General features: G+C 35.1%; 1 protein-coding gene across 2 annotated transcripts in view; it reads right to left on the bottom strand.

Moving 5' to 3' along the window:
• Positions 1-20,035, bottom strand: part of LOC149796323 (sodium/glucose cotransporter 4-like) — a 46,619-nt gene that overhangs the window by 7,314 nt on the left and 19,270 nt on the right. The window contains exons 9-15 of one of the 2 annotated variants that reach the window (XM_089960977.1): positions 16,518-16,653; positions 15,881-15,988; positions 12,905-13,055; positions 12,244-12,412; positions 11,133-11,348; positions 7,533-7,605; positions 490-912 (exon numbers count right to left, since the gene is read on the bottom strand). In XM_089960977.1, the coding sequence (XP_089817103.1) occupies positions 719-912; positions 7,533-7,605; positions 11,133-11,348; positions 12,244-12,412; positions 12,905-13,055; positions 15,881-15,988; positions 16,518-16,653 (1,047 nt within the window). In that variant the 3' untranslated portion in view covers positions 490-718. Of the gene's footprint in view, positions 1-489; positions 913-7,532; positions 7,606-11,132; positions 11,349-12,243; positions 12,413-12,904; positions 13,056-15,880; positions 15,989-16,517; positions 16,654-20,035 lie in introns of those variants that run through there. The other variant, XM_089960978.1, reaches the window with a different exon arrangement.

Raw genomic sequence — 20,035 nt, 5'->3', positions numbered from 1 at the left:
TTAGAGATTTCATCATAACGTGTTTGTTGACAGTATTCATCCACATTAGAGATTTCATCATGACGTGTTTCTTGACAGTATTCATCCACATTAGAGATTTCATCATGACGTGTTTGTTGACAGTATTCATCCACATTAGAGATTTCATCATGACGTGTTTCTTGACAGTATTCATCCACATTAGAGATTTCATCATGACGTGTTTGTTGACAGTATTCATCCACATATATGCAATAACTCTCATTGAAACTATGAAAATCCCAAAAGAAAATCAGACATGCATAGTGTGTTTTGATAGAATAAGAATAGAAATACAAACACTTTCATATTGCGCTTAATGTGAAATGCCAATAATTCTGATATAGTAAAGAGAGATAGTAAGAAAGAAAGAAGAGAGCATAGGTAAAGTGCAGGAAAAAATGATGGAAAGAAGTGCTCGTATTAACAGTAATAAAGATAGATATAGTTTATGTATGAGTAAATTCTTGCTCTATCATCAAACATTTAATATTTTCGCCAAGAATTCAGGCCACTTTAAACCGGTATAAATTTTGTAGACCGAGTTCATAAATCACATTATATTTCAACAGCTTCTGTTTACCTAGTAATCATGCTTTACATAGTGTTGTCTATGGTCACACAAAAATAACAGGTGATCAATTCCGTCATCGATATCATATGTCTAACATATGCTAAAGTACTGTTTATCACAGAACTGTTATGCAAAGATAGCGAAGCACATCACAAATACACACAAGACGAGTATAGCATTAATGTTTAGAAACCAATTCCAGAATTGTGAAATATTGAGCTTTTCTTTATGTTTAAGATTTCGGGCCTCGATTTCTTCCCTCTGTTTGATTTTGATTGCGCCAAAGATCGTCAGTGAAATGTCTTCTGAACGCTTCTTGACTGCAAAATAGAAGGTGGACGATATTTCTATTTTGTATAGTATAATAGTAGACAGATGGATATTTTCAGATCAACAGAAAGTATTCTACTCTGCTGCTATTGATACTAATCCTAATGTCACCACTGTTACTGATACTAATACTAATATTACCACTGCTACTGATACTAGTACTAATGTTACCAATGCTACTAATACTAATGTTACCACTACTACTGATACTAATACTAATGTTACCACTGTTACTGATAATAATACTAATGTTACCACCGCTACTGATACTAATACTAATGTTACCACTACTACTGATACTAATACTAATGTTACCACTGCTACTGATACTAATACTAATGTTACCACTGTTACTGATACTAATACTAATGTTACCACTGTTACTGATACTAATACTAATGTTACCACTGTTACTGATACTAATCCTAATGTTACCACTGTTACTGATACTAATACTAATATTACCACTGCTACTGATACTAGTACCAATGTTACCAATGCTACTAATACTAATGTTACCACTACTACTGATACTAATACTAATGTTACCACTGTTACTGATAATAATACTAATGTTACCACCGCTACTGATACTAATACTAATGTTACCACTACTACTGATACTAATACTAATGTTACCACTGCTACTGATACTAATACTAATGTTACCACTGTTACTGATACTAATACTAATGTTACCACTGCTACTGATACTAATACTAATGTTACCACTGTTACTGATACTAATACTAATGTTACCACTGCTACTAATAATAATACTAATGTTATCACTGCTACTGATACTAATACTAATGTTACCACTGTTACTGATACTAATACTAATGTTACCACTGATATTAATAATAATGTTACCACTGCTACTGATACCAATACTAATGTTACCACTGCTACTAATACTAATGTTACCACTACTACTGATACAAATACTAATGTTACCACTGCTACTGATAATAATACTAATGTTACCACTGCTACCGATACTAATACTAATGTTACCACTGCCACTGATACTAATACTAATGATACCACTGCTACTGATACTAATACTAATGTTACCACTGCTACTGATACTAATACTAATGTTACCACTGCTACTGATACTAATACTAATGTTACCACTGCTACTAATACTAATGTTACCACTGCTACTGATACTAATACTAATGTTACCACTGCTACTAATACTAATGTTACCACTGCTACTGATACTAATGTTACCACTGCTACTGATACTAGTACTAATGTCACCACAACGTTGATTCTAGTACTAATGTTACCATTTACTTCCAATATCAGTACAAGCGCAAGTTCTACCACGGAGATTACATAATCTGCAATTACTAAAGTTTATAATAATATTACTAGAACATCTAGTACTACTAAAAATCTTACAAAAACTATTACTACTGCAACTACTACTACTATTACAATCCAACAGATACAAATTACCAATGCAGTATTATTAATGCTACTAAAATAACTAATGCAGATAGTGTTACTAATATTGCCACCACCACTACTACTACTACACAATCAATGGCAGCAACTACTACTAGTACTAATACTGTAACAACATTTATTGCTAGTACTACTTCTGCAACTAATACAAGTACTTATATAACAATAGCAAAAACAACCTCAAATACTATCACTAATATTGCAACTAAATGTGAGATATCTACTACTACACTTATCACTGCCATTGTTATTGTTCCTACATGTGAAATATTTACTAATACACTTACTATTACGGTTAGTGCTGCCCATTGTTCTATACAACATCAGTAACAATTACAACTACTAATAGTACTGACGCTACTACTACCTCAATTGTTCGTCTACTACTATTTTATTACTAATAAAAACTTCTAGTACTACTATCACTACTTATACAATATCGCAACAATTACTAATACTACTGGACCGCTCCAGTAGCCTAGTGGTTAGAGCGTCCGCCTCGGATGCGGTAGGTGGTGGGTTCGATCCCCGGCCGAATCATTCCAAATACTTATGAAAATGCTACTAACAGCTGCCTCGCTTGGCGCTCAGCATTAAGAGGTTAGTGTTAGGACTGGTTGGCCTGGTGTCAGGATAATGTGACTGGGTGGGACATCATGCTACATGTCTGCAGCATGATGCCCCAGTGCTAGACATCACTATAAACTGCCACAATGCAGACATCGTAGCGATATGACTGAAAAAATTGTTACAGCTACGTTAAAAAAACAAATCACGCATACACATACACACACACTAACACTACTGATATTCTGTTACTGATACTACTTCTTATGGTATTGCTATTACTAATATTACTTATAATATTACCGCTTCTATTTCTTTTCTATTAATAATTGTAGTTCTAGTATTAACTCTCTTACCGCTCGCTGCCAATACACCACTGTACGTTTTTGTCACAGTCCGTTTTGAACATAGATGAATATATTGCGCCAAACAGGCTTGGAAAGAAAACTAAAAAGAACAAGGGCATTATTTGGGATCTGTAATGTTCTGTATTCGTAGCATGTTTTATCCATACAAACGGATTGTAAAAATGATAAACACGGCATAATTTCGTTTCAACTTGATTCAGTTTTGTTTGGTTTTTAGCAAAATTTATATTGATATTTGCGTCATATGTTACCAATTACAAGTACTAGAGAACCTATGGCGAGACAAGTGTTTGACTTACCGTCAAATGTACAAAAATACCTGAAGGTAATAAATGTTAGATAATCCGATGTACTTGATTATGTAGCAGTAGTAGTAGTAGTAGTAGTAGTAGTAGTAGTAGTAATAATAATAATAATAATAATAATAATAGTAATAATAATAATAATAATAATAATAATAATAACGACAGTTTGCAGAGAGACAACATAAAAACACATAATAATGTCTCACAACATGATCGAAACAAAAGCATTATTAAACAAGATAACAAAAAACACAAAATGAGTGTACAATACAGTTTCAATCGAACAATACTGACAAATGGATGAATGTCAAATGTATTATTGGTCTCTTTGTGTCTGAGATCCAGAGGGAGTTCATTCCAAGTAGCCTGGCCCTAATTACGCAAATGATCGTTGTCCTTAGCTTTTACCTTGGCAATACTAGCAGTTTGATGCAAATCTGCATGACCTTGACCCTCATCCTGATCTGAAATCGTGTCTTACTTTTATATAAGTGATCTTTACTTCAGAGTTAGTTACTCCATATTTTAACATCATTATGAGTGGAATCATGTTGTGTTCATGTCAGAGAATTCAATTTTTTTATTTAAATTATTCATTTGAATTACAAAGTGCTCATTGACTTTAGGACTAAATTACTATTTTATAAATATTGGGAATTCGTTCAACACTAGTTTTATTATGTCGTTGTAAACCATCAAGACTATTAGCACATCAGCACTATTCCAGGTTAGTAGCATATCAGCATATTCAAGTTTGGAATTCATTTGGAACGCTACTGGAATTCATTTGGAATACTCTATACTTTTTTACTTGTCATAGACTTTTGGGGACTATTTTGGGATTATGGATTCACAACGCTGTACTTTCTTTATAAATTTTCCCTTTTTTTAAGAAAATAAATTATTTGTTGCAATTTACGAGAAATGTTGATTTTCGCTATTTTCTCTTATTTAATTCAACACCATGTAGTCGTAACAAAAAATAGTGACATGAAACTTTTTCAAACGTTATTTAAATGTGGAGGTATTAGAAAAAATGCAATTGTTGTAATATCTATAGATAAAGGTATAAAATTGAGAGTTAAATATCTCATTAGCTTTTTCACAGAATTGTATTGTTTCTTTGGGTAAAACAGCGTCATTGCTTATCTCATTTAGCTTATGAAATATACGCCAACGATTTGGAACACACAATAGGACTAAACGATGTTGATTTTCATGAAATATATATGTTCAGTCTGTTTCTTTGTTATGTGCTGATGCTATTGTATTAATCTCTCCAATTACAGGTGCTTTCCAGAAACGAGTATATGTTTTATCAGGGTTAGGGTGTATAACATCAGAGTGTACGGATGTTCTGAAACAAAGACTTTGCTTACAAATTAGTACAGGATTACAATTCAATATTGGCTTATTAGCCTACACCTATATTATACAAAGAGATCTAAAGCTTTTGTTTTCAGCCTTGTCGAGATTTCATTACTGATTTAAAAATTAGAGTAGCTGTTAATCCTTAAGAGTATTCTCACATCTACTAGAAACAGAAATTAGTGCATGAGCAAAACCCGATAACTCAATCGTAAAAATTAAAACTGTAAACTAAGTTATTAATCAAATACGATATATATATATATATATATATATATATATATATATATATATATATATATATATATATATATATATATATATATATATATATATATAATGTACGCATATATACTGAGTTGATTCAGCATGCGTCGTAGTATGTTTAAAGTTATCGAATTGTTGACATTTTGAATACAGAAGTCATAAAATAATAGTAATTTTTGTCGGGAATGCATTTATACTAAATATAACACTATGTTTTAACAGACATAATCTTTCCTTTTGTTTGATTATTTATGTTACGCTTACTCTCTCTCTCTCTCTCTCTCTCTCTCTCTCTCTCGTATGTAAATGGGTCCTTTATACTTCGTTTAAACACTAAAATTGTATATTGTAACCAACAGTAATAATTGTCAAAAACATTTAAGAATATATTCAATATGATATAATGTTTAAATTCCTCTTTATTGTAGTTTGTGTTACACATATCGATATTGACTGGACAGCCATCGTGAAAGTTTGTAATTGTTTTGTACGCTGAAGAACCAACATGTCTAGTACGAACAAAGTTCTTATTCTATCACTATGCCGACAGCCCTAGTACCAACAAAGTTCTTTTTCTATCACTATGCCAACAGCCCTAGTACCAACAAAGTTCTTATTCTATCACTATGCCGACAGCCCTAGTACCAACAAAGTTCTTTTTCTATCACTATGCCGACAGCCCTAGTACCAACAAAGTTCTTATTCTATCACTATGCCGACAGCCCTAGTACCAACAAAGTTCTTTTTCTATCACTATGCCAACAGCCCTAGTACCAACAAAGTTCTTTTTCTATCACTATGCCGACAGCCCTAGTACCAACAAAGTTCTTTTTCTATCAATATGCCAACAGCCCTAGTACCAACAAAGTTCTTTTTCTATCAATATGCCGACAGCCCTAGTACCAACAAAGTTCTATCTCTATCACTATGCCAACATGCCTAGTGCCAACAAAGTTCTTTTTCTATCACTATGCCGACAGCCCTAGTACCAACAAAGTTCTTTTTCTATCAATATGCCAACATGCCTAGTACCAACAAAGTTTTTACTCTATCGCTATGCCAACAGGCCTAGTGCCAACAAAGTTCTATCTCTATCACTATGCCGACAGCCCCAGTACAAACAAAGTTCTTTTTCTATCAATATGCCAACATGCCTAGTGCCAACAAAGTTCTTATTCTATCACTGTGCCAGTGGGCCTAGTAGCAACGAAGTTCTTATTTTATTACTATCATAACGAGCCCAGTACGAAGAAATTTCTTATTTTATCACTATGCACACAGGCCTATTCTATCACTATCCAACAGACCCAGTACCAACAAAGTTCTTGTCCTATAACTATTATTTTATCACTATCCAACAGGCTTAGTACCAACAAAGTTCTTTTTATCTCACTATGCCAACAGGCCCAATACCAACTAAGTTCTCATTATATCACTATGCCAACAAACATAGTACCAACAAAGTTCTTGTTCTATCACTATGCCTGCACACCCAGTACAAACAAAGTTATTATGCTATCACTATGACAACAGTCATGGTGGCAACAAAGATCTTATTCTATACTGTGAAAAAGGGTCTAGTGCTGACAAGGTTCGTATTCTGTAACTATGCCAACGGGCCCAGTACCAACAAAATTCTTATGTATCACTATGATAAAGGTTTTAGTGCAACAAAGTTCTTCTTCTATCATTATGCCTATGGGCCTAGTACCAACAAAGTTCTTCTTCTATCATTATGCCAATGGGCCTAGTACCAAAACAGTTCTTATTATATCGCTATGCCAACAGGCCTAGTACCAACAAAGTTCTTCTTCTATCATTATGCCAGAGGGCCTAGAGGCAACAAAAGATCTTAATCTATCCGTTCATGGAATAAATTATTGCACAAAACATAAAGACTCCATTTAATCGAGCGAAATGGAGGTAACATTCTAGTTTAATGCTGTTGTTGTGCTAGGGCTTAACGCCATTTTTCAGCACAAGATAGGCTATACATGGTGGCCAGTATAACTGGTGGAGGAAGAACCCTGCAAAACCCAGAAAAGAACCACCGACCCACGAGAAGCTACTGGCAGGCTTTCCCACGTACCCACGCTAGCCGAGCCTTGGACTCGAACCCACGCAGACAGAGGTGAGATGGCAGTGATCCGGAACGTTGAGCGCTTTAGACCACTCAGCCACTAGTTCAATGCAAGATGATCAATAATCGATAAATTAGTGAAAATAATTTGTGAGGTGATGGAAGAGTCTTCTTACTTTGCTGTCTCCGTTCCCTTTTGTGGTCCTTTATACTCATGGCCTGTACACTCCAAAAGGTTAGACCACTAATCTGAAATAATTTTAAAATGATCATATCATTCCAGTAAAACAAGTAATTCAAAATCTCTCTCATGGTGAGAATGATATGATAATGATCATTTCAATATTGATGACAATAATAATAATAATAATAATAATAATAATTCAATTTTGTCTCCGTTAACTTAGCATTGTCATAATTGTTCAGTATTTTACGATATTAAACACTTTCATATTGAGCTCACTTTCACGACACGTGAGCCCAATAGTAGTATAGTGTATAAGGAACTACTTTATGTATAAATCATATACACTCGTGTAGTAGACGATTTACATTTGGGTTGATTAATCTAAAGCATCTGAGTAATCTAAAGCAGCTGTTTCTTCGAATGCCACTTACCAGCTGCTTTGCAATATTCCGCGTTAACTTTTTTGATACAATGTTTCGGAATTAGGATAGCGATAGACGCTCCCTATAAAGAGCGTATAATTGACAAGGCATAAACATGACTTTTTTAGCTGGTACTAAGAATGGCAAAAACTACTTATAGCTTTATATCCCGAATTTCCTCAAAATGTACTTTCTTAGTTCTGCAAATCCGAATTACATGAGCCATGGCATGGTTTCTAAAGATTGATTATGATTACACATTTGGAAATTGTAATTTCGACTACATTCCAAGTGCAATTACATCCTCCTTACTGCACTCAGAATGAAATGAACATTAAATTCCATAGCGTCTTTTTGATAATTACAATTGAAAAACTTCATATTTTTCCCACATGATGATTCCAAACATTCAATGACAGGACAGAAACTCACATGCAGATGAGTCAAGACGCTTCCCTTGCTACCCAGATCAGATGCACTTCGTGTAGAATTGACACAGATAAACCCAGTCCATAATCACGAAATTTAGTAAAATCGACAAAAATAACAAACTCCATTCGTTTCGGACCAAATTGGAAAACGCATTCATTCACAATTTGACTCTAAATTTCAATTTTAAGTAGACCAAAACGACAATTTCTTTCGCTGGGTGGAGTTATGTGCTCCTTAATACTGTTGTTATTGTGGTCATGAATCTGCGCTTGTGTATTTAGTTTGGAATACAGCATGAATTCAATTACTTTGCTTCGTGAAGTGTATTTTTGTTTATATAGTTAAGCCTAGAATAAGAAAATGAGCATAAAATAAAAAGGATACTGCGTTTATTTGTGAAAATATGAACTCGTTTTGTCGGGCAGTATCCATCCGAGAAAAAAACTCGTTTGTATTTTCCCATACAAATGCAGTCCTATAATAATAATAATAATACTAATAATACTAATAATAATAATAATAATAATAATAATAATAATAATGTTGTTTCAAGTATTGCTGTCGATATCACAACAATTGTCAGTATTAATACTGGTAATTGTTGTTGGTGATAATGACCAGAGTGATAAATTGACGGTTTAAATTGAATTTATTTACATCAATAAAATCACCACAATAATATAATCAAATCTTATACTAATTTGTAATCTTTGCAAATTTTGAGGAAGGATACACCAACTAGCCACCAAGGGCCGGATCTAGGCATAAGCTAAGCAAGCTACTGTTTTAGGGCCTCGCAGTCTGAAGGAGAACCTCAAAATTTCAGAATTTGTTTTATTTGTTACAGTTTTATTATAATTTATATTTAAGTAGTAACTTAACCCGTGATTTTTTTCATGATATGTTCACTATTATTATCTATGCAATATACCCCATATAAATAACACAATTTACAATGTAACAATTACACAAAAATTGCCACGTTCAACTGTTACACAGCTTTATTCTCTGTTAACACTTACCAAATAGGGCCTCAGCTGCTTCCCATAGTTTAGGCTTTATTCTCTATTAACAATTACCAAATAGGACCTGAACAGTTTCCCATAGCTTAGGCCTTAGTATCTGTTAACAATTACCAAGTAGGGTCTGAACAGTTTCCCATAGTTTAGGCTTTATTCTCTGTTAGCACTTACCAAATAGGGCCTCAACAGCTTCCCATAGCTTAGGCCTTATTCTCTGTAAACAATTACCAAATAGGGCCTGAACAGCTTCCCATAGCTTAGGCTTTATTCTCTGTTAACACTTACCAAATAGGGCCTGAACAGCTTCCCATAGCTTAGGCTTTATTCTCTGTTAACACTTACCAAATAGGGCCTCAACAGCTTCCATAGCTTAGGCCTTATTCTCTGTAAACACTTACCAAATAGGGCCTGAACAGCTTCCCATAGCTTAGGCTTTATTCTCTGTTAACACTTACCAAATAGGGCCTCAACAGCTTCCATAGCTTAGGCTTTATTCTCTGTTAACACTTACCAAATAGGACCTGAACAGCTTCCCATAGCTTAGGCTTTATTCTCTGTTAACAATTACCAAATAAAGCCTCAACAGCTTCCCATAGCTTAGGCTTCATTCTCTGTTAACAATTACCAAATAAAGCCTCAACAGCTTCCCATAGCTTAGGCTTCATTCTCTGTTAACAATTACCAAATAAAACCTCAACAGCTTCCCATAGCTTAGGCCTTATTCTCTGTTAACAATTACCAAATAGGTCCTCAACAGCTTCCCATATCTTAGGCCCTCATTAGGTATAAATCCGGCCATCCAAGCTATCCTCAACTCCAGGAAAAACATGGGTATCAGGTGAATTGATCTTACTAATGGGTCATTTTAATAAGAAGTTGTTTTATCTACCACTTTAGGTAGACAAGTACGCTTCTCCATCTTTCATTCATGAGTGTGTTTTATTTCGTATTTTGCTTTACACTTGTTTTGTCATTTATCGGAAAAAGCCTTTTGCGTCTCTGTTTTACTTTGTCATATATAAAAAGAATTATGTGCGATTTTAGTCGTCACCATGGAAACTTGTGTATTATAAAGTACAGGATTTATAATAAGAGCTAAAGCAATTATTGCCATCAGGATATTGGTTTGGGAGTACAAATATCGATAACTGTGACAATTATTACCATCAGGGTATTGGTTTGGGAGTACAAATATCGATAACTGTGACAATTATTACCATCAGGGTATTGGTTTGGGAGTACAAACATCGATAACCGTGACAATTATTACCATCAGGATATTGGTTTGGGAGTACAAACATCGATAACCGTGACAATTATTACCATCAGGGTATTGGTTTGGGAGTACAAACATCGATAACCGTGACGATTATTACCATCAGGATATTGGTTTGGGAGTACAAACATCGATAACCGTGACAATTATTACCATCAGGGTATTGGTTTGGGAGTACCAACATCGATAACCGTGACAATTATTACCATCCTTGACTGCTGTTTTGGTGTACACACAACAATAACTGGCAATTAGTATTACCCCGGACGGTTGTTTTAGTGTACATGCAATAATAACCGTGACAATTATTATCATCCATGACTGTTGTTTTCATATACACATATCACAAACTATGGCGTTCAAACAATAATATTTATAGCAATTATTAAAGATGGTTGTTTTGGCGTACACACAACAAATAAGTAATCAATTATTACCATCCAGGAGGGTCGCTTTTGTGTGCACATGCTGACTACTATACATATAATGCCGGACAGGACAAGTAATAGTCCTGCGAAGTAGGTGAAGTTGATCTTGACAAGGACATCCGGTCGGATGTCGATCTCCCCACATTGGGGACTCTGGTAGATTAAGTCCAAAACAAGGCGGACCACTCCAACTAGCTGGCCCAGGACTATGGCCCAAAACGCGCCCTGGATAAGAGAAAGACAATACATGCTTTCTAAAGCTTGATAAAGGCACAAATTAACAAAGACATGGAGAGATAAGGACAGAATGTTTCCACAAATGCTTCGTCGTCTTAATTAAAGGGTTTTCCAGTCTAGAGAATTAGACATGAGATTTATTATGACACTATCTAATTAATAACCAAATACAAAGTAACTATGACGAAAATCAAAGTATTTATTTATTATTCATATGCATCTGTATCAGTGCTCAATTCAGGTGATTATAACAGCGCCAGCAAATACACCAGCCTTTGTGAATGAGTTTTCAAATATTTTATTGTTATTTTTTGCAGGCTTTTCTTGACAAAATAATATTGGAACATGGGTACAATAATCCTCGTCCTCAAGAAGGAAATCACCATTGATTAGGTGAAACCTCGTCATGCAGAAAAGTAGCGAAACGTTACCACTCTTTCTTACTGCGCAAAAGACCCCGCATAGCATCAGATGATCTTCTATTGCAGAGAGCTCGACTTAGGAAAATGAAGACCGCCTGTACAAGGAATTTATTTTATTTTCTCATACTGCAATTTGAATTTGAGCTTCATATTTTGGTCTACGTAGATATAAACGGTGCTTGTAATTTTTCGAAACACTAGCTAAAAGACAACAAAAACCTGACACAATTTTTACTACAGTACCAATGGAATTTATTGTTTTAGACAAAAGTCCTCCAGATTTATTTAAATTTAATGAAAAAGTGACTTTGTAACTGATTTTTATATTTTTATTTTGCTGGTGTTAAAAGTTTAAAAACATAAGCTCGACTATTTTCTTTGCGGAAAAAGAACGAAATAATATCCGGGACGTACTATTAGATATTTCAGTAAGTGTCAATGCAGTTTCTATGACGATATACCTGTTCGTTTATCCTGGGCACAAATACTGCCAGAAGGAATACAATACATATAGGTGGCACTATGTATCCGGTAACAGCCTGGATGTAGATAAACAGCTGTGCCCCTTGAGCTAATTTTATCAGAGGAATCCATGCCACACTTATGCACACAAGAATCACAACAAATATTCTGAAAGAATGATTGTTTAAAAATATTCAGCAAGTTTCAATAATTTCATGGACACAAGAATCGATATAACCGTTTTCTCTCTCTCTCTCTCTCTCTCTCTCTCTCTCTCTCTCTCTCTTCGGTTAGGTGAGAAACGAAATTCATTAATCACTTACAAATCTTTAATATGTGCCTCGGCATATGCTGAGAACATGTATGTAGATATATTTCTCTTCAGAGACACATCATGCATGAACAATATGTACAAAGGAAATGCGCTAAACCAGAACTTGAAGAGTTACTTGTCAGAAACTATTTCTTAATTTAATCGATTTATTAATATCTGTCATTCGTATATTGTGTCTTCTTAGCTAAATCTTCTGTCTGTAAATATGTGCACGACGTCATATCTGGCACTCTTATCGGGATGGATCTTTGGGTGTAACGAGAGCATCGTAATTGATATTTCATAAGATTATTTATCAAAATAAATGATTTGTGTAAATTCAGCACCTGCCAGAAAGAAGAAGTTCCTTTTCTGACGCCTTTTCTCGAATTTTCTTCCAGATGTCCAAACTGAAAAGAGTAGCGGCGCTGTTGAATATAGAGGTCAGAGAACTCATTAATGCGGCCATCATGACGGCTATCATCAGGCCACGGAGTCCTGAAATAATAATTAGATGTCACTGTCATGGCATTATATTAGTCTTCTTAATGTATGCATCGGTGACCACTATTCGGAATCTGTGTTCAAACATGCTTTCAAACGTTTTATGGTGTATTTTAATTATATTGGTTAATTAACGAAGGAGGAAAATAACGTATATGCAGAAATAATGAAATGCAATATTTTTCTTTGCATTTGCGCATTCGTAAATATACAGGATAAACCAAACATCTGAAGATGACTAGCTATTTAAAAGTGCAACAGCAAGCATTAAGCAATAAAATCTAAAACGACTTCAGCAAACCTGATAATTCTCAAACACAGAGATAGTAAAACATTTCTAGATACACGAAATAAACCAAAATTTAAGAAGACAAGTCTAAGATAATGTTAGATTTTTTTTATCTTTCAGCTAAGAATGAGTCCTTGCTGGCTTTTCGTGACAAGATATCAGGTTTTAGTCGATCATTAGCTAAAATCAAGCCAGAGATAAAGCGTTAAAGGGATGTGTCTCTGTGTATGACCTTAGCAACATCGATATTATTGATGACTGTCAGATTTAGCCTGATATTAAATTGTTAACGCCTCATATTGGACTGTCAATGCCTAATACTAAATTGTCAATGACTACTACTAAATTGTCAATGCCTAATACTAAATTGTCAACACCTGATATTAAATTGTCAACACATATTAAACTTCAATGCCTGACATTAAATTGTCAACACCTGGTGTTAACTTGTCAACGCCTGATATAAAATTATCAACACCTGATGTTTCATTGTCAACGCCTGATATTAAATTGTCAGTGTCTGATATTAAATTGGCGCTGTTCTTCAGCCATGGTGGTATTCAATGTTTACAGAAATTCAAATATATTGTTGTCAAAATGTTCCTGTCGTTATTATTGTTGTTCTTATGGGTTTAACGTCGTTTTCCTGCACGTGACAGGCAAAACATGGCCGCCAGTACACCGGTATTTTTGGTAAGGGAAGAACCAGGGGAAAACCCTGGAAGTGTTCTAAAGCGTTCTGTAAACAAGAAGGTCTTATACCACTTGACCATTGGAGCCGTCTGTCAAAACGTACAATTTGTTTTACGAAAGCCGTCTGTCAAAACGTACAATTAGTTTTACGAAAGCCGTCTGTCAAAACGTACAATTAGTTTTACGAAAGACGTCTGTCAAAACGTACAATTAGTTTTACGAAAGACGTCTGTCAAAACGTACAATTAGTTTTACGAAAGACGTGGCTGCACGAGCTTACATAGCATCTATTTTGATAAGAAATTAAACATGTATATCAACGATTTTCACCTCTCTAAAACATCATTATGTCTGATGATAATTATACAACTTATTAACCTTGGCATAGGCTTGCATAGGATTTGGTGATAATTTTTGCAACTTGTTAAGTTTGAAAATGCTAGAAATGGATATCCATATTTGATGAGAGTTAAAGAGCTTAATAACTTGGAATAGGTTTACACATGATTGCCATATCTGAGGATAATTATACAATTTAATAACTTGGAATAGGTTTACACATGATTGCCATATCTGAGTATAATTATACAATTTAATAACTTGGAATCGGTTTACACAGGATTGCCATATCTGAGGATAATTATACAATTTAATAACTTGGAATAGGTTTACACAGGATTGCCGTATCTGAGTATAATTATACAATTTAATAACTTGGAATCGGTTTACACAGGATTGCCATATCTGAGGATAATTATACAATTTAATAACATGGAATAGGTTTACACAGGATTGCCATATCTGAGGATAATTATACAATTTAATAACTTGGAATAGGTTTACACAGGATTGCCATATCTGAGGATAATTATACAATTTAATAACTTGGAATAAGTTTACGCAGGATTGCCATATCTGAGGATAATTATACAATTTAATAACTTGGAATAAGTTTACGCAGGATTGCCCTATCTGAGGATAATTATACAATTTAATAACTTGGAATAGGTTTACGCAGGATTGCCCTATCTGAGGATAATTATACAATTTAATAACTTGGAATAGGTTTACGCAGGATTGCCATATCTGAGGATAATTATACAATTTAATAACTTGGAATAGGTTTACGCAGGATTGCCATATCTGAGGATAATTATACAATTTAATAACTTGGAATAGGTTTACACAGGATTGCCATATCTGAGTATAATTATACAATTTAATAACTTGGAATAGGTTGACACAGGATTGCCATATCTGAGGATAATTATACAATTTAATAACTTGGAATACGCAGGATTGCCATATCTGAGGATAATTATACAATTTAATAACTAGGAATAGGATTACACAGGATTGCCATATCTGAGGATAATTATACAATTTAATAACTTGGAATAGGTTTACATAGGATTGCCATATCTGAGGTCAATTATACAATTTAATAACTTGGAATAGGTTTACGCAGGATTGCCATATCTGAGGATAATTATACAATTTAATAACTTGGAATAGGTTTACACAGGATTGCCATATCTGACGATAATTATACAATTTAATAACTTTATCAAATATCTACGACTGCTTAATAAACGTACATATTGATGCTTGGTGTGTTTAGAACAAACATATACTGGCGTAGATTTAAAATAGATATTAAAATATATTTACGTTATATATACAGACTGACAAAATAATTTGCAAGAATACTAAAATAACAAGAATGATGTTGCAATAAGCCAAACCCAATTAGGTCCAACTTGTTTGTAATTTAATCAAAAAGTTGTATTAATTTTATCTAAAAGAAAATTAAATTAAAATTTTAATTAAACTGAACCGGTAGGTGCCAGGCCCAAGACCAGTTTCGGATAGGCAATGTTAGAACAGCCGTTGGCGTTGTCGCAGACAGATTTGCAGACTTCGGGATCGCTACATGCGACTTCATCTGTAACAAACAATTGATATATATATATATATATATATATATATATATATATATATATATATATATATATATATATATATATAGAGAGAGAGAGAGAGAGAGAGAGAGAGAGAGAGAGAGAGAGAGAGAGAGGGAGGGAGGGAGCGAGAGAGTGTGAGAGAGAGAGAGATCAGACAGACAGACGGAAAAGAAAGACTGGGAATATGTGTGAGAATGCCGTTAGTAACAAGAATATTTTATGACTGCAAATCGATTGCGATTCTAAAGGAAAAATCTAATAAGATGCAATATGATTAAATAAAATAATTTGTTTATAGTTGTTCTTCTCAGTCTACCTTGCCCACGAATCCCAAAGTAATAGAGTTTAATATACTGACAACTAGGACTTTATACCTAGCGTATACGACTACATTTATGTTTTTTCATAGGCAGATAACTATTATATCTGCTGATGCTTCAGCTATTACTAATAGTAGTAGTAGTGGCAGTGGAAGTAGCAGCAATAGTTTTACTTTTAGTGTTGTTTTACCTGTGTATAACACTCTGCTAATCATTCCGGGGATGACAATTATGTATAATGGTAAAAATTTCAGGTACGCGGCAACAATCGTAGCTCCTCTAGCATGACCAATATTCTTTGCCGACAAAGCTCTTTGTACAATGACCTAAAAACAGGTAAAAAATAATTATCCCCATTATTGTCTTCCTCATCATCTTTTAACAATTATATATTGTTTATTATCAGTTATTATCTAACTATTCGGTGAAACATATACTCAAAACCATTGAAACATATTACATGCAATTTAATACCGTACTTAGAAAAATCTTTATGGCATGGTTGAATCTAGACTATTATATTTTTATCATTGGTTTGTTAGAGTTGCAGTAACAATTTAATTGGTTGATACACAAATTTACATGTTTCATTTATTCTCTTGAACAAATTTCCATCAAAATGGTGAAATACATTTTCCAACCTTTTTTTCAGAGAAGAACTCTAAATGTCTTACCCCATTTAATTGTTTTGCATTAATTGGTTTAATTCTCATTAGCATTGCATTGTAATTCGTATTACGTCATATTGTTTGTGACCTAGTTAAATAAACGTTTTAACATAAAGATAACTCCCAATCTAATTTACATAAAACATAATTACATCCTACGCTACAGAATGAATTTACTTTGGATCGCAGCAGACCTCACATGTCTGTGTATACGACAGGATACAGATTGGGATAGCGTGGTAGAAATAGCAAAGCTTTTTATACTATTACCGCAGTCTTGAGAAAACGAATTTTAAACCTAATTAGCTATATTCCATAGTGACTACGTCTAAAATATCCTTAAATCAAACTTTAAGAAAACACTATGCAAATATAATTTAATATGAACAGTAAGAAAAATACTTTAGTTTTATCACTCTACTGAAAGTTAGAGCTTTGGGTGCCATAGTTCAGCCCATGCTCTAAATGGCCAGTAGGTTTCAATTTTGACAAGAGAATCAGGGGACCATTTCTTCTTAATGCACAACATATATTTTATTAGCATTAATACGGAAAAAAACTAGTTAATCGTTTAAATAAAGCTATTGAACTAGTCCAGACAGACTACCTACACGCATATTGAAACTTCGAGCAAACAAAACTGGTTCCAATTATATCATTTATCCAGCAACAATCAGATGACAATGGGCGCTCTGTTTATATTTCCTTTTTTAGTGTGTTTAAGGTACCCCTATACCTTGAGAGTTTGTGGTAAAGATACAGGCACAGAAAAGTGGTTGTGGTATTGCTACAGCTGTTGTGCTGTTATTATTAGAGCTCTCCAAACAGAAAAGAATCGGCACCCACCATGGGTTCCGCCACACAGACCTCTTTCCTACATGTTAACTCAGTTTCCCTTCACACATGACATTTCTGAACCCGTCCCTGGATCTTACACGGCTCGGTTCATCTAAGAATGTGACCACCACGTCATGGGCTACAATGGCTGAGGTGTCTACTTGACATGGGTAGAGCCACAGCTTGACTTAAATTGCATAATGTTGTAGCCTGGGTGGGGAACGGACATTTCTCGCATGATCTAAGGAAAAAGCAATCTGATTAAAATCATATCTACCCATTTCGTACGTGAAGATCTGACAGCAACGCTTAGGGGTCTTGTCCTGGTGACTTTTCAATTAGCCAATGGAAATGCAGATTTAAAAAATCTGAGAGTGAACCGAATCATTCTGCACACATTACTGCTCTTCAGCCACACTGCACAGTAACCAAATGCGAAGATATCAGACTTCATCTGAGTGTCTGATAAAATTAATGATTATGATAATAACACAGATCACTAGAACATGACCCCTAAGCAGTCTCTGTCAGATCTTCACGTATTATACTGGATATATGATTTTAATCAGACTGATGGGAAAGGTCATAATTACAAAATCCAATTCAAAACCGGTATTGAACGCTATAATGTATTGCTCCTTTCACACTGGTATTTCAGTATTCAATAGAAAGTAACATTAACAAGGAAGTTTTAAATATGTTTCAGAGAAACGATTCCTGTCGTACGAAATCGCCCCCATCTCTGCTGAAATCTGAAACATCATCTTCAACGTCACCTCCAACACAACAATTGGTTTTCGTACGTCGTCTCATCTCAACAAGAAACGATCACGATCTCTCCATGAGGCTACACCATCACCGACATCGCAACGTAATCTCACGACTGATCACTACTACCTGCAACTGAGACGCAAACAAATATTCGCAGATGAAATAAAAAAGATAAGAACCTAATGCATACATCGAAATAAAATCCTGCTTGGAGTTTTATCCACCCTCTGTTTTCCCTGCGATCCACCGTTCCAAGCATCGCCTCCAAAGCCGCTTCAATCGCTCTCAAGTCCGCAGCAGCGTGAGCCACTTGAGCAGCCTCTGCTACAGACACAGTCGTAGGACAAATAAGTTAGCCATGTCAGCAGCACCCAAACAAGCTCTTCAAACACGGTTAGGATCCTCACAGAAAGATAGGAAAGAATTTTACAAGATTTGAATGGAAAGGTTAGTGCAGCTGCGCATCATGTCTGGGTATAGAGACGCGGGAAGAAGATGTGTATTTCGTTCCCATAAGGCCTATCTGGAAGTCCGAGGAAAATACAAACGAACACCGTCCCACCAGCACCATATCTAGCCAATGCAAAATAACGGATGGTCGTTGTTCAAATCGGCTCAATATCAACTGAACAATCAATGGCTACTTACCTCAAGCCAGCACCATGCTGAACTTGATCAAGAGCAGCGATGACTACGTGCGATCATGCGCCACCAACATGTGGTGGTTGAGAGATATTGGTGCAGGTGCAGCGTCGAGCAACGAATTTCCTATTGTTGAGGAGTTCATTCCTGTGAAAACTTTGCCCAATGCTAATGCAGTGACTGGACAACCTTTCAGAGCCAGATTCTCTTTCGCTCGTAATGCTAACTAGAACGTGGGATTCGCCGCTCGACGCGCTCTCACCGATACTAGTCACAAATCTGCAAGTTCCTTCCTCTCAGTAGCCTCTTCGGAGTATGCCGAGATAACCGTATCATCTTCGGAGCCATCAAAACACGCTGGTTCTAGAAAGAGACTTCCCTGCTCAATACATGCACAGAGCCACTGAAGCTGCAGATGAACAATTTACCATGACGCGGTTGTCAATATGGATGTCCAACATCAAACTCTCCACTGCACACATGCTCAAGCTGAAGACGACATTAGCCGATTACCAAAAAATGTCCTTGTACAGAAACATTGTTTTCCAAACCACGCCTAGAAAACAACACTGAAGAAGACAATACGTAGGCTTCCTCGCTACCGCCATTGTTCCCTTTTTTCAAAACCATGGTTACCAAGTTATTCGCGAATGTCCTGGCCCCCTTAGGAATCGCTTAATCAGCAGGAACCATCACCGGAGCTACTCAAAAAGCCATCATGGGCAGTGGCACGCGTTAAAAAAGATTCTCCTCCGCAGGAAAACCAAAAAGACCAAAAAATAATAGCATT

Source organism: Sinohyriopsis cumingii, chromosome 6 (genome assembly GCF_028554795.1).
Source record: "Sinohyriopsis cumingii isolate HCF-2022 chromosome 6, ASM2855479v2, whole genome shotgun sequence".
NCBI classification, from domain to species: domain Eukaryota; kingdom Metazoa; phylum Mollusca; class Bivalvia; order Unionida; family Unionidae; genus Sinohyriopsis; species Sinohyriopsis cumingii.
Note: the sequence above shows the minus strand (reverse complement) of the source record. Positions and strands in the feature narration are given on the sequence as shown.